The sequence below is a fragment of the Grampus griseus genome (assembly GCF_964374135.1).
Source record: "Grampus griseus genome assembly, chromosome: 9".
Classification (NCBI taxonomy): Eukaryota; Metazoa; Chordata; class Mammalia; order Artiodactyla; family Delphinidae; genus Grampus; species Grampus griseus.
This window is the reverse complement of record NC_139003.1, coordinates 87,692,003-87,707,775: the sequence shown is the minus strand read 5'-3', so window position 1 is coordinate 87,707,775 and position 15,773 is coordinate 87,692,003. Positions and strand designations below refer to the sequence as shown.

General features: G+C 42.2%; 1 protein-coding gene across 4 annotated transcripts in view; it reads left to right on the top strand.

The window, feature by feature from the left end:
* Positions 1 to 15,773, top strand: part of PUS7 (pseudouridine synthase 7) — a 54,211-nt gene that overhangs the window by 17,533 nt on the left and 20,905 nt on the right. For all 4 annotated transcript variants that reach the window (XR_014297236.1, XM_082662501.1, XM_082662502.1 and 1 more), the window contains exons 5-7: positions 1,358 to 1,502; positions 9,127 to 9,238; positions 11,664 to 11,741. Coding sequence is in view for 3 of the 4 variants with exons in the window: in XM_082662501.1 (XP_082518627.1) it covers positions 1,358 to 1,502; positions 9,127 to 9,238; positions 11,664 to 11,741 (335 nt within the window). In the remaining variant the exon portion in view is untranslated. The remainder of the gene's footprint in view (positions 1 to 1,357; positions 1,503 to 9,126; positions 9,239 to 11,663; positions 11,742 to 15,773) is intronic.

The window sequence follows — 15,773 nt, the reverse complement described above, 5'->3', positions numbered from 1 at the left end:
TGAGTTTCTGACATCCCCAAAGACCCAGCTTACCTGCTTTTCCATGTGTGAGCCCTGAGGTGTTCATTGTTCAGCCGAGTCCCTAAGGGGGAGCGTCTGTGATGGGTGGCTCTGGAGTCAGACAGCCTGAATTTCAAATCTGGCTCTTCCACTCTACAGCTATATAATCTTAGACACATTCCTTAACTTCTCTCAGCCTCACTTTCCTCATCTCTTAAGTAGATATACTGGTGGCATGATAGGGAGCTGATTGGGATTAAGTAAGACAGTGATTGTGAAGTGATTGGTACAGTGCCTGGCGGCTGTACAAGGTCAATAAATGGGCTGGTTTTTTTTTTTTTTGGCTGCGTTGGGTCTTCGCTGCTGCGTGCAGGCTTTCTCTCCTTGTGGCTAGCAGGGGCTACTCTATGTTGTGGTTTATGGGCTTCTCGTTGCGGTGGCTTCTCATCTCGGAGCACAGGATCTAGGTACGCGGGCTTCAGTAATTGTGGCTCGCTGGCTCTAGGGTGCAGCCTCAGTAATTGTGGCGCACGGGCTTAGTTGCTCCACGGCATGTGGGATCTTCCTGGACCAGGGATCGAATCCGTGTCCCCTGCATTGGCACGTGGATTCTTAACCACTGCGCCACCAGGGAAGTCCCAAATGGGCCCTTAGGATTTGCAGTATTGTGAAGCTCTAAAAGATTTCTGATAGGAAAGTAACCTAAATGTCCATTGAAAGATGAATGGGTAGAGATGTGGTACATATGTATGATGGAATATTACTCAGCATAAAAAAGAATGAAATAATGCCATTTGCAGCAACATGGATGGACCTAGAGATGATTATACTAAATGAAGTAAGACAGTGAAAGACATACAATGTGGTATCATTTATATGTGGAGTCTAAAATATGATAGAAATGAACTTATTTACAAAATAGAAGCAGACTCACAGACATAGAGAAAAAACTTATGGTTACCAAAGGGGAAAGGGGGGAGGGAGGATAAATTAGGAATTTGGGATTAAAAGATACACACTACTGTATATAAAATAGATAAACAACAAGGACCTACTGTATAGCACAGGGAATTATGTTCAATATCTTGTAATAAACCATAATGGAAAAGAATCTGAAAAAGAATATATATATAGATATATGTATAACTGAATCACTTTGCTGTGCACCTGAAACATTGTAAATCAACTATACTTCAATTAAAAAAATAATTGAAAAAAAGACTTTTGAAATCATACCCCTAACTTTGGTTACTTCACATCATTATTAAGATGAGTAGTGTTTTTACTAATTCCTTAGTATTATTTCCTTATTTAATGTTTGTCAAATTAGTAGTATCATTATCTGTGTTTTTAATAGGTTATTGAGGACACCAAAGAGAAAAGAACCGTCATCCATCAAGCGATTAAATCTCTGTTTCCAGGATTAGAAACAAAAACAGAAGATAGAGAGGGGAAGAAGTATATTGTAGCCTATCATGCAGCTGGAAAAAAGGCTCTGGCAAGTAAGTATGCTAGTGACTCGGCATTTCTTCCGTCTCCTCCTTCTCTCTGACTGTTCATGTTCAAGGGTCATTTTGCGGTTGTTCAGAGAAGGATATTGATCATGTCATTCCTTCAAAGAAGGCGAATAATATCATTTCAGATGCCAGAGCAATCCTGCAGACTGTGTCTGGTAAGGGGACAGTAGGTCTTATATGTGAGTACGGATTTGCTGAAATGATAGTGGTGCCTGAGAGAGAGTCTTAGGAATTTGACATGTTCCCTGAAGAGCAGAGCAGGCTGAGTGGCAATTCAAGAAGAAAACGGAAGGATATTGCTCATTCTGTGCTCTTAATGGAGGTAAGGAAGCTGTCAGATGAACAGAAACTGCTTTCACCTATCCCAGTGGCATATTCTGCAAAGTCCCTCTGTTGAAAGTGCTGCTGCTTTCCAACCGTGAGTACCTTCTTCACTACACATAAAAACGTGGGATATATAGAAAACCACCCCTTCGCCCAAGCCCATCTTTCACTGAGTAGCATTCATTTGAAATGGGTGTGTTGTCAGTACATCCTGTTGATATTTATGTTCTGTTTTCTCCAGCCATGAAGATTTCTATTTGCATATAACCTTAAGAAAAATTGGGTAATTTTTCTTCTTTTACCTGTCAAATCAGCAGATAAAATTTTTTTTTTTTTTTTAGCAGATAAAATTTTAATGAGAATTACAGAAGGAAAAATTGTTTCCTCACCTTCTCCCCTACCATCGATGACACCTGTTAGTGAAGAGTTATTTCTAGGTATATTTGTTGGAGTAAAACTCGATGATTGTTATATAACAAAAGAGCATTCAAGCCATCAGTGCTTTGTCAGTATTCTCTTAGGTTAATGCTGTGAGTGGATGAAGCCTTAATTGTCTCTAACTGTGGTTCTAGTGAAAGGAGAGAGTGTGAGAAAAATGGGAGCAGAAATAAGGTTTAGCTGTGCCTGAGAAAGTCATGTCATCAAATCAGTAAGTCTGGTTAGTGACATAGTGAGAAACCTTGAGCTGTGGGGAGGAGAGGATGGAGGCCGGATGTCACTTCTCAGCGGATACCAGAAAGGGCAGTGAGATGATGTGTTCTGGGACTGCTTGAGGGCACAAGTTTTTTTTTTTGGTTGTTTTTGTTTTTTAATTAACTTTGTTAATTTATTTAAATAAATATACACAAAAAATTATAATTCCAGCATATAATTCATGAAAAATTATATATTAAATATTCTGTGTTATTGATGTTAAACGTTTCATATTCAGTGTATACTTATATTTATGACAATGTCAATTTGGACCAATCAGATTTCAAGGGATTAGTGCCCACATGTGGGTTCTACCTGCTATAGTAGACAACACAGTCCTAGGCCCCAGCATAGGTCTGAGTTGGAATTCAATACTTCTTTTGTTGTACCTTATTTGATAAGATAGAAATTTTGCTAATTATTTTTATTTTTATCGTGACCTATAATGATGGAGGGCACAAATAGTTAATCATTTCTCAATCCACAGTCTAACGGCTTGGGTACTAGATGTTTGTTTGATGTCTGAGTCACAGAATAAAATATAACCTTGACAGCTTTTCTGCAGCCAGGGTTGTCCAGGCGAATTAAGCCCAGTGGGAAATGATGTGAATGGCTGTTTTTTTCTATTCTCCCACAATTGGCATGTAGCTGGTAACTCATCTAGCTGTGGAGGAGAGAAGGTGACTTCCTACACAAAGCAGATACCTTGGTGCATTCAGTCTTCATTCTCTTGAGGAGCCCAGGTTGAGAAGGGCTGCTAGGGAGGTGTTCTTTATAGAGATGTAGTCCTCGTTGGTCAGCTACCCTCTTGCAAAGGCAAGAGGAAGAGGCAGGGTCTCATTCTGACGACTGGTCACGAGGAAGCAGATTGGAAAAGGCAATTTTTTTTTTTTTTTTTTTTGACTGGTTACTTCTTGGAAATGATTGTTCTATCTTAGAGGATGACCTAAGCATTTTTGTGATGTTGGCATTTGCAGGCCAAGGTGGCCAGTACAGTTGCCCGCTCAAGTGAGTGGTTCCATATCTCTCGTGTTCTGTCTTTATCTGCATTTTCTGTGCTTATTCCACACCCACCTTTCTTTTTTTTCCAAATAAAAAATTTCCCTGTTTTCCAAGGGAGGTGCTGAGCTCTGTGTGACATGAACACTGCTGCCCCCCACCCATTTCCCTTCTCACATCTTCAGTAAAGTATGAATTTCTCACTGTAAAAAGCATGAAGGCAGGTCCAGTTGTATCAGTGCTTGGATGGAGATCGCGACCTCTCGGGCTCGAGGGGCTGTGGCGTATAGTCAGAGATGGACTAGAGGTCTGCCATCTGCGTGTTCCCGCCCACCTCCTCATGGACCCAGATGGGCACCTGAGAGCCTATGAGTATCTTCTACAGATCTGGCCCCCCCTGCCCCCCTGCAATCTGGGAGTGGCCTAAAGTAAGCAGCATTCAGAAAGTAGGGAGAGCTGGTGCCTGAAGATGGCTGTTTGTGCCTCTGCAAACAGAATGCAATACCAGTGACAGCTCATCCTCCTGGGCCACCTTGCTAAGCATTTGAATGGATTAGCTTTTAAAAGCTTCATTGCAAAGCTAAAATAGAATGTTTTTAGAGCTCCCTCACTACCAAACCCTGACATAAATTGTTACTGGTGGGTCATGCATTATCTACCAAATTTCCAACATATTTTTTTAATCTTTTTTTTTTTTAAGTTTTCATTTTTATTTATTTTTGGCTGCATTTGGGTCTTTTTTTTTTTTTTTTGCGGTATGCGGGCCTTTCACTGTTGTGGCCTCTCCCTTTGCGGAGCGCAGGCTCAGCAGCCATGGGTCACGGGCCTAGCCTCTCTGTGGCATGTGGGATCTTCCCGGACTGGGGCACGAACCCGTGTTCCCTGCATCGGCAGGCGGACTCTCAACCACTGCGCTACCCGGGAAGCCCGGGTCTTTTTTTCTTTTTAATTAATTAATTTATTTTATTTTTGGCTGCATTGGGTCTTTGTTGCTGTGCGTGGGCTTTCTCTAGTTGAGGCGAGCAGGGGCTACTCTTTTTTGCAGTGCGTGAGCTTCTCATTGCAGTGGCTTCTCTTTGTTGCAGAGCACGGGCTCTAGGCGCGTGGGCTTCAGTAGTTGTGGCATGCGGACTCAGTAGTTGTGGCTTACGGGCTCTAGAGCGCAGGCTTAGTAGCTGTGGCACACGGGCTTAGTTGCTCCATGGCATGCGGGATCTTCCCAGAGCAGGGCTTGAATCCGTGTCCCCTGCATTGGCAGGTGGATTCTTAACCACTGCGCCACTAGGGAAGTCCCTGCATTGGGTCTTAGTTGCTGTGCGCGGGCTTTCTCTAGTTGCGGCAAGTGGGGGGCTACTCTCCATTGCGGTTCGCGGGCTTCTCACTGCGGTGGCTTCTCTTGCTGCGGAGCACGGGCTCTAGGCGCGCGGGCTTCAGTAGTTGTGGCACATGGGCTCAGTAGTCGTGGCTCGCCGGCTCTAGAGTGCAGGATCAGTAGTTGTGGCGCACGGGCTTAGTTGCTCCGCGGCATGTGGGATCTTCCTGGAGCAGGGCTTGAATCCACGTCCCTTGCATTGGCAGGCTGATTCTTAACTACTGTGCCATCAGGGAAGTCCTAGCAGATTTGCAACATTCTTTACCTCAGATAGGGCCATGCATCCTAAAACACGGGTGTGGTAGATTCTAAATCATGGTGGCCAAACACAAATTACCAACTGTTATAACTCAGACGTTATTTTGTGTGTTAATCCAGTCTGATAGGGCACATTGATTTACCTACTAAAGCATACATATGGTATTATTCTGAAAATACCATCATTATCATAAACCATATACTCAGGTAAATTAACTTACATTTTGAGATAGATAGTATACATCCCCAAAAACCTTTTTAAACATTTAAGTTAAAAAATTTTTTTGTGCCATGTAATATGTAGAGATTCTCCATACTGTGCGAAATGAATGGTTTCCAGGAGGCATACCTGGATGGAGGAGTCCACAGAGACTCAGGAAGAAGAGCCAGACAGATACAGAGTTAAGTTTCTGGGAGAGCCTGGTGTTATGCAATCCATAGGAAGAGGGGATTTCAATGATAGAGTGGTTAGCTGTGGAAAATATTACAGACAGTTCCAACAAGATTGGAACTCTGAAATATGTCCACTAATTTTTATCAATATGGAGATCATCAGTGTCTTTGCCAGAGCAGTTCTAGTGGAGTGACTGGAAACCAGTTTACACAGTAGGTTGAGATGGAAGACGAGAAATACACCGTAAAGAGAAGGAGAAAGGAAAGGAACATGGTTAAGGAGAGGGAGACGTAGGTTTGACTTTGAAAATGCAAGAGCCCTGAGCATATTGATATGCTGACGGGAAAGAGCCAGTGGAGAGGGAGGGGGCTGATGATGGCTGGAGCAGAACCCCTGGGGAAGCTGCAGGGTGGGTGTGCAGGTGCAGCAGGGGAAATGGACTTGAATAAGAAGGAAAGAATGTTCTGCATGCTACCCATCCTGTCATCTTTCTCGAGCTACAAACATTTTTCCTTCTTTATTCATGAGGATCTCTGTGCTCAATACATGAATCTTCCTGAATGTGGTTTTCTTTTTTTATCTAATTTCTGTTTCTCCTCTCCTGGGGCTGCCATATTAGACCATCAGAAGGTTGCTTCCTAGCCTGAGAATTCTTTGCATTAGTATTTTAAATCAGAGTGTCTCAAAAATGTTTGAAAGTTATTTTAAATTCACTTAAATTGTAAAGCTACCATCTATGCTACCTAGCATTCCAAGGAGTTGGAGTTTTATGAAGTCAAACAAATTCCCCAAAATAAGTTGAGACTCACCGATTGTCCATTATTCAAAAACATTCCCAGTTAATCAATGCATATGCTTATTACTAGTTTGTGTACTGAGTGCACTTGGAAAAAGAATCCTTATGTCTGTTACTTGCAGAGGAGGTAATTGAATGCATGCTCACTGCTTGGATTTGCTAATAAAAGATGCATGCTTGTGAGCCAAACTCATATCAGTTGTCATGGTTTCTCTTAAGGTGTAATAGCATTTAGTTTTTTAGTCTTGCGGTTTCATTTATTTCTTGCCACTATAGTTAATTTTGAGCGTACTGAAAGGGTAGTTAGAGGAAAATGTAGCTACACTTCATCAATTTTTATCACAAATTTTTTTAATGCTTTTTATTATGGACATTTTCAAACATGCAGACAAATAAAGGAAGTAGTATTCTGAACCCCTGTGTACCCATCAACCATCCTCAGTATTATTAACGTTCTGTTGTTTTGTTTGACCTCTTCCTCCCACTTTTTTTTCCTTTGTTGGAGTGTTTTTAAAGAAAATTCTACGTAGTACTTCATTTCACTCGTAAATACTTCAATATGTATCTGACAGATAAGAACTAAAACCCTAAATCATTATCATATCCCCACAAAATCAACAGTAATTTCTTAATAGCTCATACCCCGTGCATGTTCAGTTTTTCTCTGATTGTCTCAGAAATGCCTTTTGCATACAGATGACTTGTTTAAATCATGATACAAACAAGGTCAGAACATTGCATTCGGTGGGTAAGTCTCTTAAATCTGTTTTAATCTATCAGTTTGAGAACTGTTTTCCATAATAATTTTTTGCATTTTTTTCAAATAAAGAAATCAGTGCAGGAAACTCATAAAACACAGAAAAGCACAATGCAAAACAGTTATTACTTGCAGTCTCACAACTGAAAGATAATCACAAATAGTGTTTTGGTACACGTCCTCCCATATTTAAGAAAACAAATCTCTGGATGGGGAGGCATTTTGCATCCAGTCTTACACCTTTTGCTACATCCTGTAGGCACAGACAGTGCAGCTTTTGAGGGTGAGTGGACAGGCCACTGTGAGAGGATTGAGACAGGGAGGCCTGGACCTGTCGGTGAGTTTTCTGCTTGTTCACTGTTTGCCTCTGCGACATTCCATTGTTAATGTCTAAATGGCTGTTAACCCACCACATAACCACCAGGCGCTGTAGGAGTCCTCAGTAGAAACTTTCCATGCGATCATTTGCATGTTCACTTCTAAAGCACTTTAATATTATTATAAATTAAATACTGCTCTCTTGTGCTCTTTATGCTGTGCATTTGGACAGAGGTCAGAACTGCAGCAGGTAAGAGCGGTTGGCGTTTCATGTAGATAAAATGAAATGCCAATGATTTTTGTCACAAGTGCTAAGTATAGACAGTTTTGCTTAAATGTAGGGAGCTGGAAGGAAAACCAAAAATAATATCCCTGTTCACAATTTTCGGAGGATGAGTTGTGAGGAATTCATACCAAGAGCCCAAGAAATACTTGCAGTGCTTTTTCTGTAATACTTTAAGCATACACGCTATGGCAGTTTTCCAAGACAGCTTATTGGTCAATTTGTTCTTTACATTGTAGCTTATATCCCTAACCTGTGAAGCAGTGCTTTTTCCCTTGGCAAAGGCAGGTGTACAAGTAACTTTAGTGTCAGAAGTTTCTTATGTCTTTGAAGATGAAGGATTCATGAGTTCATGCTAAAGGGACAAAGGCAAAGGAACATTTTTAAAAGAAGAAGACTTCTGGGGATTATATGAAATATTTTTTCACAGTCTTTCTTTCATAGTTACAGAAATCAACTGAATTAGATGCGTTCATATAACAGCTGCAGCTGTGTGTCACACAAGACTCACGAACATTATTGTACAACATCTGGGACGTGCAGTTGTGGCTTACACATTTCTCCCAAAGTGTTGAGTTTTCAGAACGCTCTTTGGGCAATTGAAGTCAAAATCTTAATATTGTTTAAATATATGTTTCTAGATTGTAGTGTAATTTTAATGTTCGTTTGGAAGAACAGTTTTAAAAGTCAGATTTTCCAAAGTCTCGGAATGTTTGCCAGTTTCTAAAAAGTTGAGCAATCGATGTAATAGTGGCTCAGAAGTTAATATTTAACCTGACTTAATTTTTAAAGTCTCCTCTTCCCCCAAGAATGACAATTAGGTATTGGATGCCAGCTGCTCTCTCTGTCCAGTAGACCTTTGCAAACCATCTAGTATTAGCTAAACTGTGATGGCAGTGGCCTTTGGAAAATCTAAACTTGTCACTGAGGCAGCTGCTCACAAGCTTTATCCCCAACCCTGCTGGGGCATCCAGCCTGTTGTGCGAACACCTGACTGGGGAGATGAGGCAAAGCTTGTAGGCTCTGCCATGACTGCTGTTTCCCTCTGGCCTGCATACGTTCTGGAGGGCCAGGCGGCCCCCTTTCAGACACATGCTTGTAAAGTAAGCCACTGGGGAATGGTGGACCCCTCTGTGTTTCTCTGTGTGAAGATTGCTGGTTAGGTTTAGTCATTTGTCACACCACCTGCATTTCTCGATTTTGCTTTTAAATACAGACAGATAAGTATCCAATCACAGAAAGTTTAATAACTGTAGACCACAAGGTATAACCACTTAACCCATATTTCTTGTCAGACTAGATCTGATTTCTCTCTCAAAGGTTCTCTAGCAAAAATGATCTTGTGGGGTTTCATAAGAACTCAGCTAACTTTTACTATGGTGTATATAATAGTTAATTTTTTTTTTTTTTTTAAGATCCAAGAAAACATTCTTGGCCAAAATCTAGGGGAAGTTACTGCCACTTCCTACTGTACAAGGAAAACAAAGACACCATGGATGCTATTAATCTACTGTCTAAATATTTAAGGTTAGTATTTTGTTCTTTTGCCCATACAAAATCAAAACACAGAAGTGTATTTTCCTCTTTCCATGCTGATGGAAAAGGAGTGGGAAAATAGGCAAATAGGTAGCAAATGTGCCTCCTAGTTATAGTGGGTTTTTTTTGTTTGTTTGTTTGTTTTGGGAGGTTTTTTTTTGGCTGCACTGCATGACTTGCAGGATCCTAGTTCCCCGACCAGGGATTGAACCTGGGCCACAGCAGTGAAAGCGCCGAGTCCTAACCACTGGACTGCCAGGGAATTCCCAATTATAGTTTTCTTAGACAACAGTTGAATTAATTTTTTTTAACCTCCTTGCATATTGCCAGTGATTCAAAATGAAAATGCTTTAAGTAAGTGGTTTACATGTAGTTGAGAGTTACCAGTTCACCTAGCTGAAAATAAAAATTAACTTTCTTCCCTTAAAGCCTACACTTTGATGTGGTTGCAGAGGACTGCTACTAAACCATAAGCTATTAACTCCAGGAGATAGACTAGATTGGAAACCGACACCAGTCAGATTTTCTCACAGGAGTGCAAATATAGTAGAGTTTGGGTCTCTGAGGATGAGCCAGGTGCCATTTTATTTTTGGAAATGGGTACAGGTACCATAGCAAACCTGTATGCATGGAAATTTGCTTTCTGATATATATTTAACCCAGTTTAAACACAGCACACAGTGTGTTAGTTTGCTATGGCTGCCTTGACAAGATACCACGGACTGGGTGGCTTAAATAAGAGACATTCATTTTCCCACAGTCCGAAGGCTGGAAGCCCCATGCTCAGGGTGTTGGCAGGTTTGGTTTTTTCTGAGGCCTCTCCTTGGCTTGCAGATGGCCACTTCCTCTGTGTTCTCTCATGGTCTTCCCTCTGAGTGTGTCTGTGACCCGGAGTCTCTCTGTGTGTCCATGTTTCCTCTCCTTATATTAGGACACGAGTCTAATTGGATTAGGGCCTCATTTTAACTTAATCACCTCTTTAAAGGCTCTATCTCCAAATACACTTGCGTTCTGAGGTACTGGCTGTCACAGCCTCAACATAGGAATTTTAAGGGAGCACAGTTTAGTCCATAGGACACAGTACCATTTGAAGTAGCATTTTACTTTACTCTGGTTGCTAGCTCTCTCTGATTCCTTGTCTGTACCTGAACCCGGGAGAGTAGGCAGTTGGGGAGGGAGCTCCCCTGAGATCTGGAGTTGGGATTGCTCAGAGTTCAAGAAATTCTTCCCGTTTCTTTCCTGTTCGCGTGGAGCGGTTTTTATAAAATTCTTCTTGGTTAACTGGCTCACTTATATCTTCATATTAAAACTATTCCGATCCTTGTTTTTAGCATTTGGCTTTTATACAAAGAAATAGCATGTATTTATGGAAAATTCACATTACTATTAACTTGTTTGAAATTGAAGGTATAAAATTTTTGAAGTGGTACGTGATACATCTAGAATGTATTTTTCTTTACCTTCACAGTTATGTAATTAATGAATTGCTGGTAATCAACAGGAAGTGCATTACTTCCTTCTCTGTTGCTGGCTAGTACAAATGTTTTGAGTCACACACAGCTGGACTTCCCTGGTGGCACAGTGGTTAAGAATCCGCCTGCCAGTGCAGAGGACATGGGTTCAAGCCCTGGTCCGGGAAGATCCCACATGCCGCGGAGCAACTAAGCCCGCGCGCCACAACTACTGAGCCTGTGCTCTAGAGCCTGTGAGCTGCAACTACTGAGCCTGCGAGCCGCAACTACTGAGCCTGCGTGCCTAGAGCCCGGGCTCTACAACAAGAGAAGCCACCGCAATGAGAAGCCCGTGCACCGCAACAAAGAGTAGCCCCTGCTCGCTGCAACTAGAGAAAGCCTGTGCGCAGCAATGAAGACCCAATGCAGCCAACAATTAAATTAAAAAAATAATTTAAAAAAGTCATGGACAGCTAAGGAGGGGGTTGTTCAGGCATCTTTTTTTTTTTAAACACCTTTATTGGAGTATAATTGCTTTATAATTGTTCAGGCATCATTTACTTTCTTAGCTTGCACACTAATTTATGTTTTCCTGGTTTTTTTTTTTTTTTTTTTTTTTTTTTTTGCGGTACGCGGGCCTCTAACTGTCGTGGCCTCTCCCGTTGCGGAGCACAGGCTCCGGACGCGCAGACTCAGCGGCCATGGCTCACGGGCCCAGCCGCTCCGCGGCATGTGGGATCTTCCCGGACCAGGGCATGAACCCGCGTCCCCTGCATCGGCAGGCGGACTCTCAACCATTACGCCACCAGGGAAGCCCTCCTGGGTATATTTTTAAATAAAGTTTGTCCTTACTCTTCTCTTATTCTGTTACGGTTTTAAGTATATTTATTTTAAATCTTAATTTATGAGAAGCATGATTTCCTAATGGTACGTGACTTCAGATGATTTTGTTTTTGTCTTATCAGAGTCAAGCCAAACATATTCTCCTACATGGGAACCAAAGATAAAAGGGCCATAACCGTTCAAGAGATTGCTGTTCTCAAGTAAGTAGTGAGTACATGTCAGGATTCGTACTGCAAAACTCCAAGCACCACCTTTCAGAGTTCTTGGATTTGCTTTGTGGAGTTTACCTCTTCCATCTTTAGATGGTGCCTCTGCCTATTCAAAAGATTGCTTTTCTATTTGTTTTTTTCTTCTTCCTTATCTGTATTTTCTAATGTTTTTGCAGCCAAAATGTTTTGCAGTAATTTTTAAAGGATTTTTGTGGTAGAGTCAAGAGAATAAGTGCCTCTTTCTCTCCTTTCTCTCTCTTTTTCATGCATTATTAAATATAAGTTATTTAAAATTACAGAACAGTGAATGAGGTCTTTTGTTACATGCTGGAGATATACAGATGAAAAAGATGGCAGAGAGAAAAATAAATCAGAACTTATTGCACAGTGAGATAAATGCTAAAATAGAGGTATATTTGGGGTATTAGGGTAGACCTGATGACAGAGCTTGGCATTCCTTGTGGGGGGCAGGCCAGGGAGGTTTTCACAGAAAATGGCATCTAGATGAGGACTTCTCTGCCTCTTCACTTCTGGCATTTTGGACTGGGTAATTCTTTGTTGTAGGGGCTGTCCTGTGCATTGTAGGACGTTTAGCAGCAGCCCTGGTCTCTACCCACTAGATGTCAGTAGCATTCCCTCTACTGATGTCAGCATTGTGACAAACAAAAATGTCTCCAGACATTTCTAAATGTCCCTTGAAGGGCAAAATAGCCCCTGGTTGAGAATCACTGGTCTAGATTCTAGAAGGATGGGTAGGAGTTTCCTAGGGCTGGGAGGGTCTAGGGTTGTTGGTTCCACACCAAGAAAAGAGCTTGTGAAAAGACACTGGAAAGGATTTGGGGAGCATAGCATATTTGGTACCTGGCAGGTGTTTGAGTTTTGTGGGAGCTTAGCAGGAAATAAGGCTTGATGGGTAGGCACGGTCCAGATCCTGAAGGGCCCTGAGGGTCATGTTAGGATCTTGGACTTGACCTTAATCTAAACAGGGGGAGTCGTGTGTAGGGACAGGCTTAGGGGTTGTCAGTGAGCAAGAGGGATGGAACGGAGATCGGGGCTACTGCCATATGCTGGGGCGGAGGACAGGGGCCTGAACCCAGTCAGTTCAGTGAAGGTCAGAGGGAAAGGAGGAAGTTGGACAAACTCAGGCTTCTGTCCTCATGCACCCCCTGAGGTAAGGAGTGGTGGGAGGGAGAAATAAAGGGGCAGGAGAAAACTTTGGGGGTGATGCAGATGTTCATTAGCTTGAATGTGGTGATGGTTTCATGGGTTTTAACATTCACGTTAAAACTTGTACAGTTTGAGTATGTACGGTTTACCGTATGTTAATTTTGTCATGAAAAATAAAGTCATCTATGCTTGCTATCCCCGCTGAAAACAAATGCATGTATGTATTTGTACTTTTCCCATCTTTTCATAAAGAAGTTGAGGTGGCGCCTCCTCTTCGCTCCACAGTCACCTGCCATCTGGCTCCTTTCCCACCCCTCCTCTGATGCATTTGAGATAATGTCAGGATTGAGCTCCCGGTTGCATCCTAATGGATTTTCCGGTCCTTTCCTTCACTGACCCTGGGACAGTGGCGTGATGTCATAGTAAAGGCAGGGTGAGAACATCTCTCCGCGACTTCACGAGTGGTGGTGTGGTGTCGCTGTGTTTGAGGGAGAGCGGGAGGAGACACCTGAAGATGCCAGTGCTCTCTCCTGGTGGCCTGGTCTCTCTCTCCCTGAGATCCATGGAACGTGGGGTCGTCTCCTGAGAGTGTAGGGGGCAGGAGTGGGGAAGGGAGCTTTAAAAGAGTGTGAAGATTTGAAACAGCCTCTGTGGGTGATGGGCTCGTCAGCAGCTCCTGACAATAGTGTACCAGCAGTGACTCGAGGGCTTGGGCTTTCCATGCTCTGGATGGGGGGCACAGAAGGTTCTTGCCTTCTCTTTGGTGTCCTGAAATACCATTGTAGTCAACTCCTGTGCTTTCCGGCCGGCCAGCTCTGGGAATTTTTCCACGTAAATTAAAAAATGGATTGGTTCAGGGGCTTCCCTGGTGACGCAGTGGTTGAGAGTCCGCCTGCCGATGCAGGGGACATGGGTTCGTGCCCCGGTCCGGGAAGATCCCACATGCCGCGGAGCGGCTGGGCCCGTGAGCCATGGCCACTGGGCCTGCACGTCCAGAGCCTGTGCTCCGCAACGGGAGAGGCTACACCAGTGAGAGGCCCGCGTACCGCAAAAAAAAAAAAAAAAAAAGGATTGGTTCAATTTGTTTTCAACACAGAAGGAACTAGGTAGAAAATGAAAGTTCCACCATAATTGTACTCCCTCAGAGATTGCTTTGCTTACGGCTTGGTATATTTTTGTAGGGGACTCTTTTTTCCTTATAAACTGAAATATTTATTTTAAATGTGTTCTTTTCTTGCAAACAAATGATGTACCTCTTTCCCTGTTAATAAGTAGCAAAAGATATTTAAATATATGGATGCATCCTAATTTATGAACTACTGTTCTATTTCTGAATGTTTACATAGTTTCCCATTTCTTGCTATTATAAGCAGTTCCATGATGAACATATTGGGAGTTAAATCTTGGCACACATCTGTGATAACTTCATTAAGATAAGCTTAGCAGCGGAATTACTGCCTTAAAGGGAATGTGAAATTCTAGGTTTTAGGTTTTTGTTAGCAGAGTTTACTTGCCCTGTAGAAAGGTGGTACCAGTTTATCACCTTTATTCTTCTCCAGAATCCTCCCTGACACATATCACGATCTAAGAAAAAAATAATTTACTAATTTGAGGGTCAAAAAATGGCATCTCGTTATTTTCTGTTGCATTTTATGATGTGACATCTTTGAAGCGTGAAGGTACTTATTTCTCTTCTTCGTCAGCCACCAGGTGTCATACTTGATCACAATGCAGCTCTATTCATAGACCTTTATCATCTTCCTGTTGACTTAGTAAGAAACCATATTAGACACCTCAGTGCTGGCCTTTGGAAAGCACATAGCACTTATCTTGCGGATGCAGGCTGCACCCTTCGTTTGCTTAATGGGTACGTGGGGCTGGGCAGATTGGCCTTTCCCGTGAGAACTGGTGGACAGGATAAACCCACTCCGCCACACAAGGATTTTAATTATTGCTGAATTGATCAATCCTCCGGATAAGCAGCATTTCAGCTTCATGTAACTCTCCAAAGTCACCTAGTAGTTTTAACAGGATCTCAAGCAGGAACAGCCTCATTCAGCATGATTTGTTTCTTTTCCTGCCTCTTCCTGCCAGTCTCCTTTCTGAGCCTGGGCCAGTATTTCCCTGGCTTTGTTAATAAAGGCTTTTTTGTGCAACATGCTGCTTAGGTTGGCTCCTGATGTTTAAACGCAAGATTTTGGTCGTCCCAAGTTACTCACAGAATTGCTGTGAACTGACAGCCGAAGAGCTTGATCCAGGATCATCAAAGTTAAAACTATGAACAGTACCGTGAAAAGTATTGTCAGCTTCATTCCATCAGTTCTCAGGGGGCACCCACACCACTGAGAACTGAGTGTAGCTCTTGCTTTCTGCTGTGCTAGTGGGTTTCAGAAATATATGTTGTGTATTTAAGAATAGACAGTAGAATATGATTCAGCCATGAAAAGGAATGAAGTACTGATACATACTATGACATGGATTAAAACATTATGCTAAATAAAAGAAGTCATACACAGAAGGCCACATACTATATGGTTATATTTGTATGAAATGTCCCAAATAGGGAAATCCGTAGAGACAAAGTAGATTAGTGGTTGCTAGGAGCCGCAGATCTAGGGAATGGGGTCAGTGGGTGTAGGGTTTCTTTTGGAGGTGAGAGAAATGTTCTGGAATTAGATAGTGGTGACAGTTGCATAACATTGTGAATATACTAGAGACCACTGAATTGTACACTTTATAATGGTTAAAATGATAACCTTTTTGTTATGTTAATTTTAGCTCAACTTAAAAAAAAAAAAAAAGAACAGAGCTGTCTTTCATGGCTGTTGGGCATCAGTCTTCATAAGCTCTCTCCAG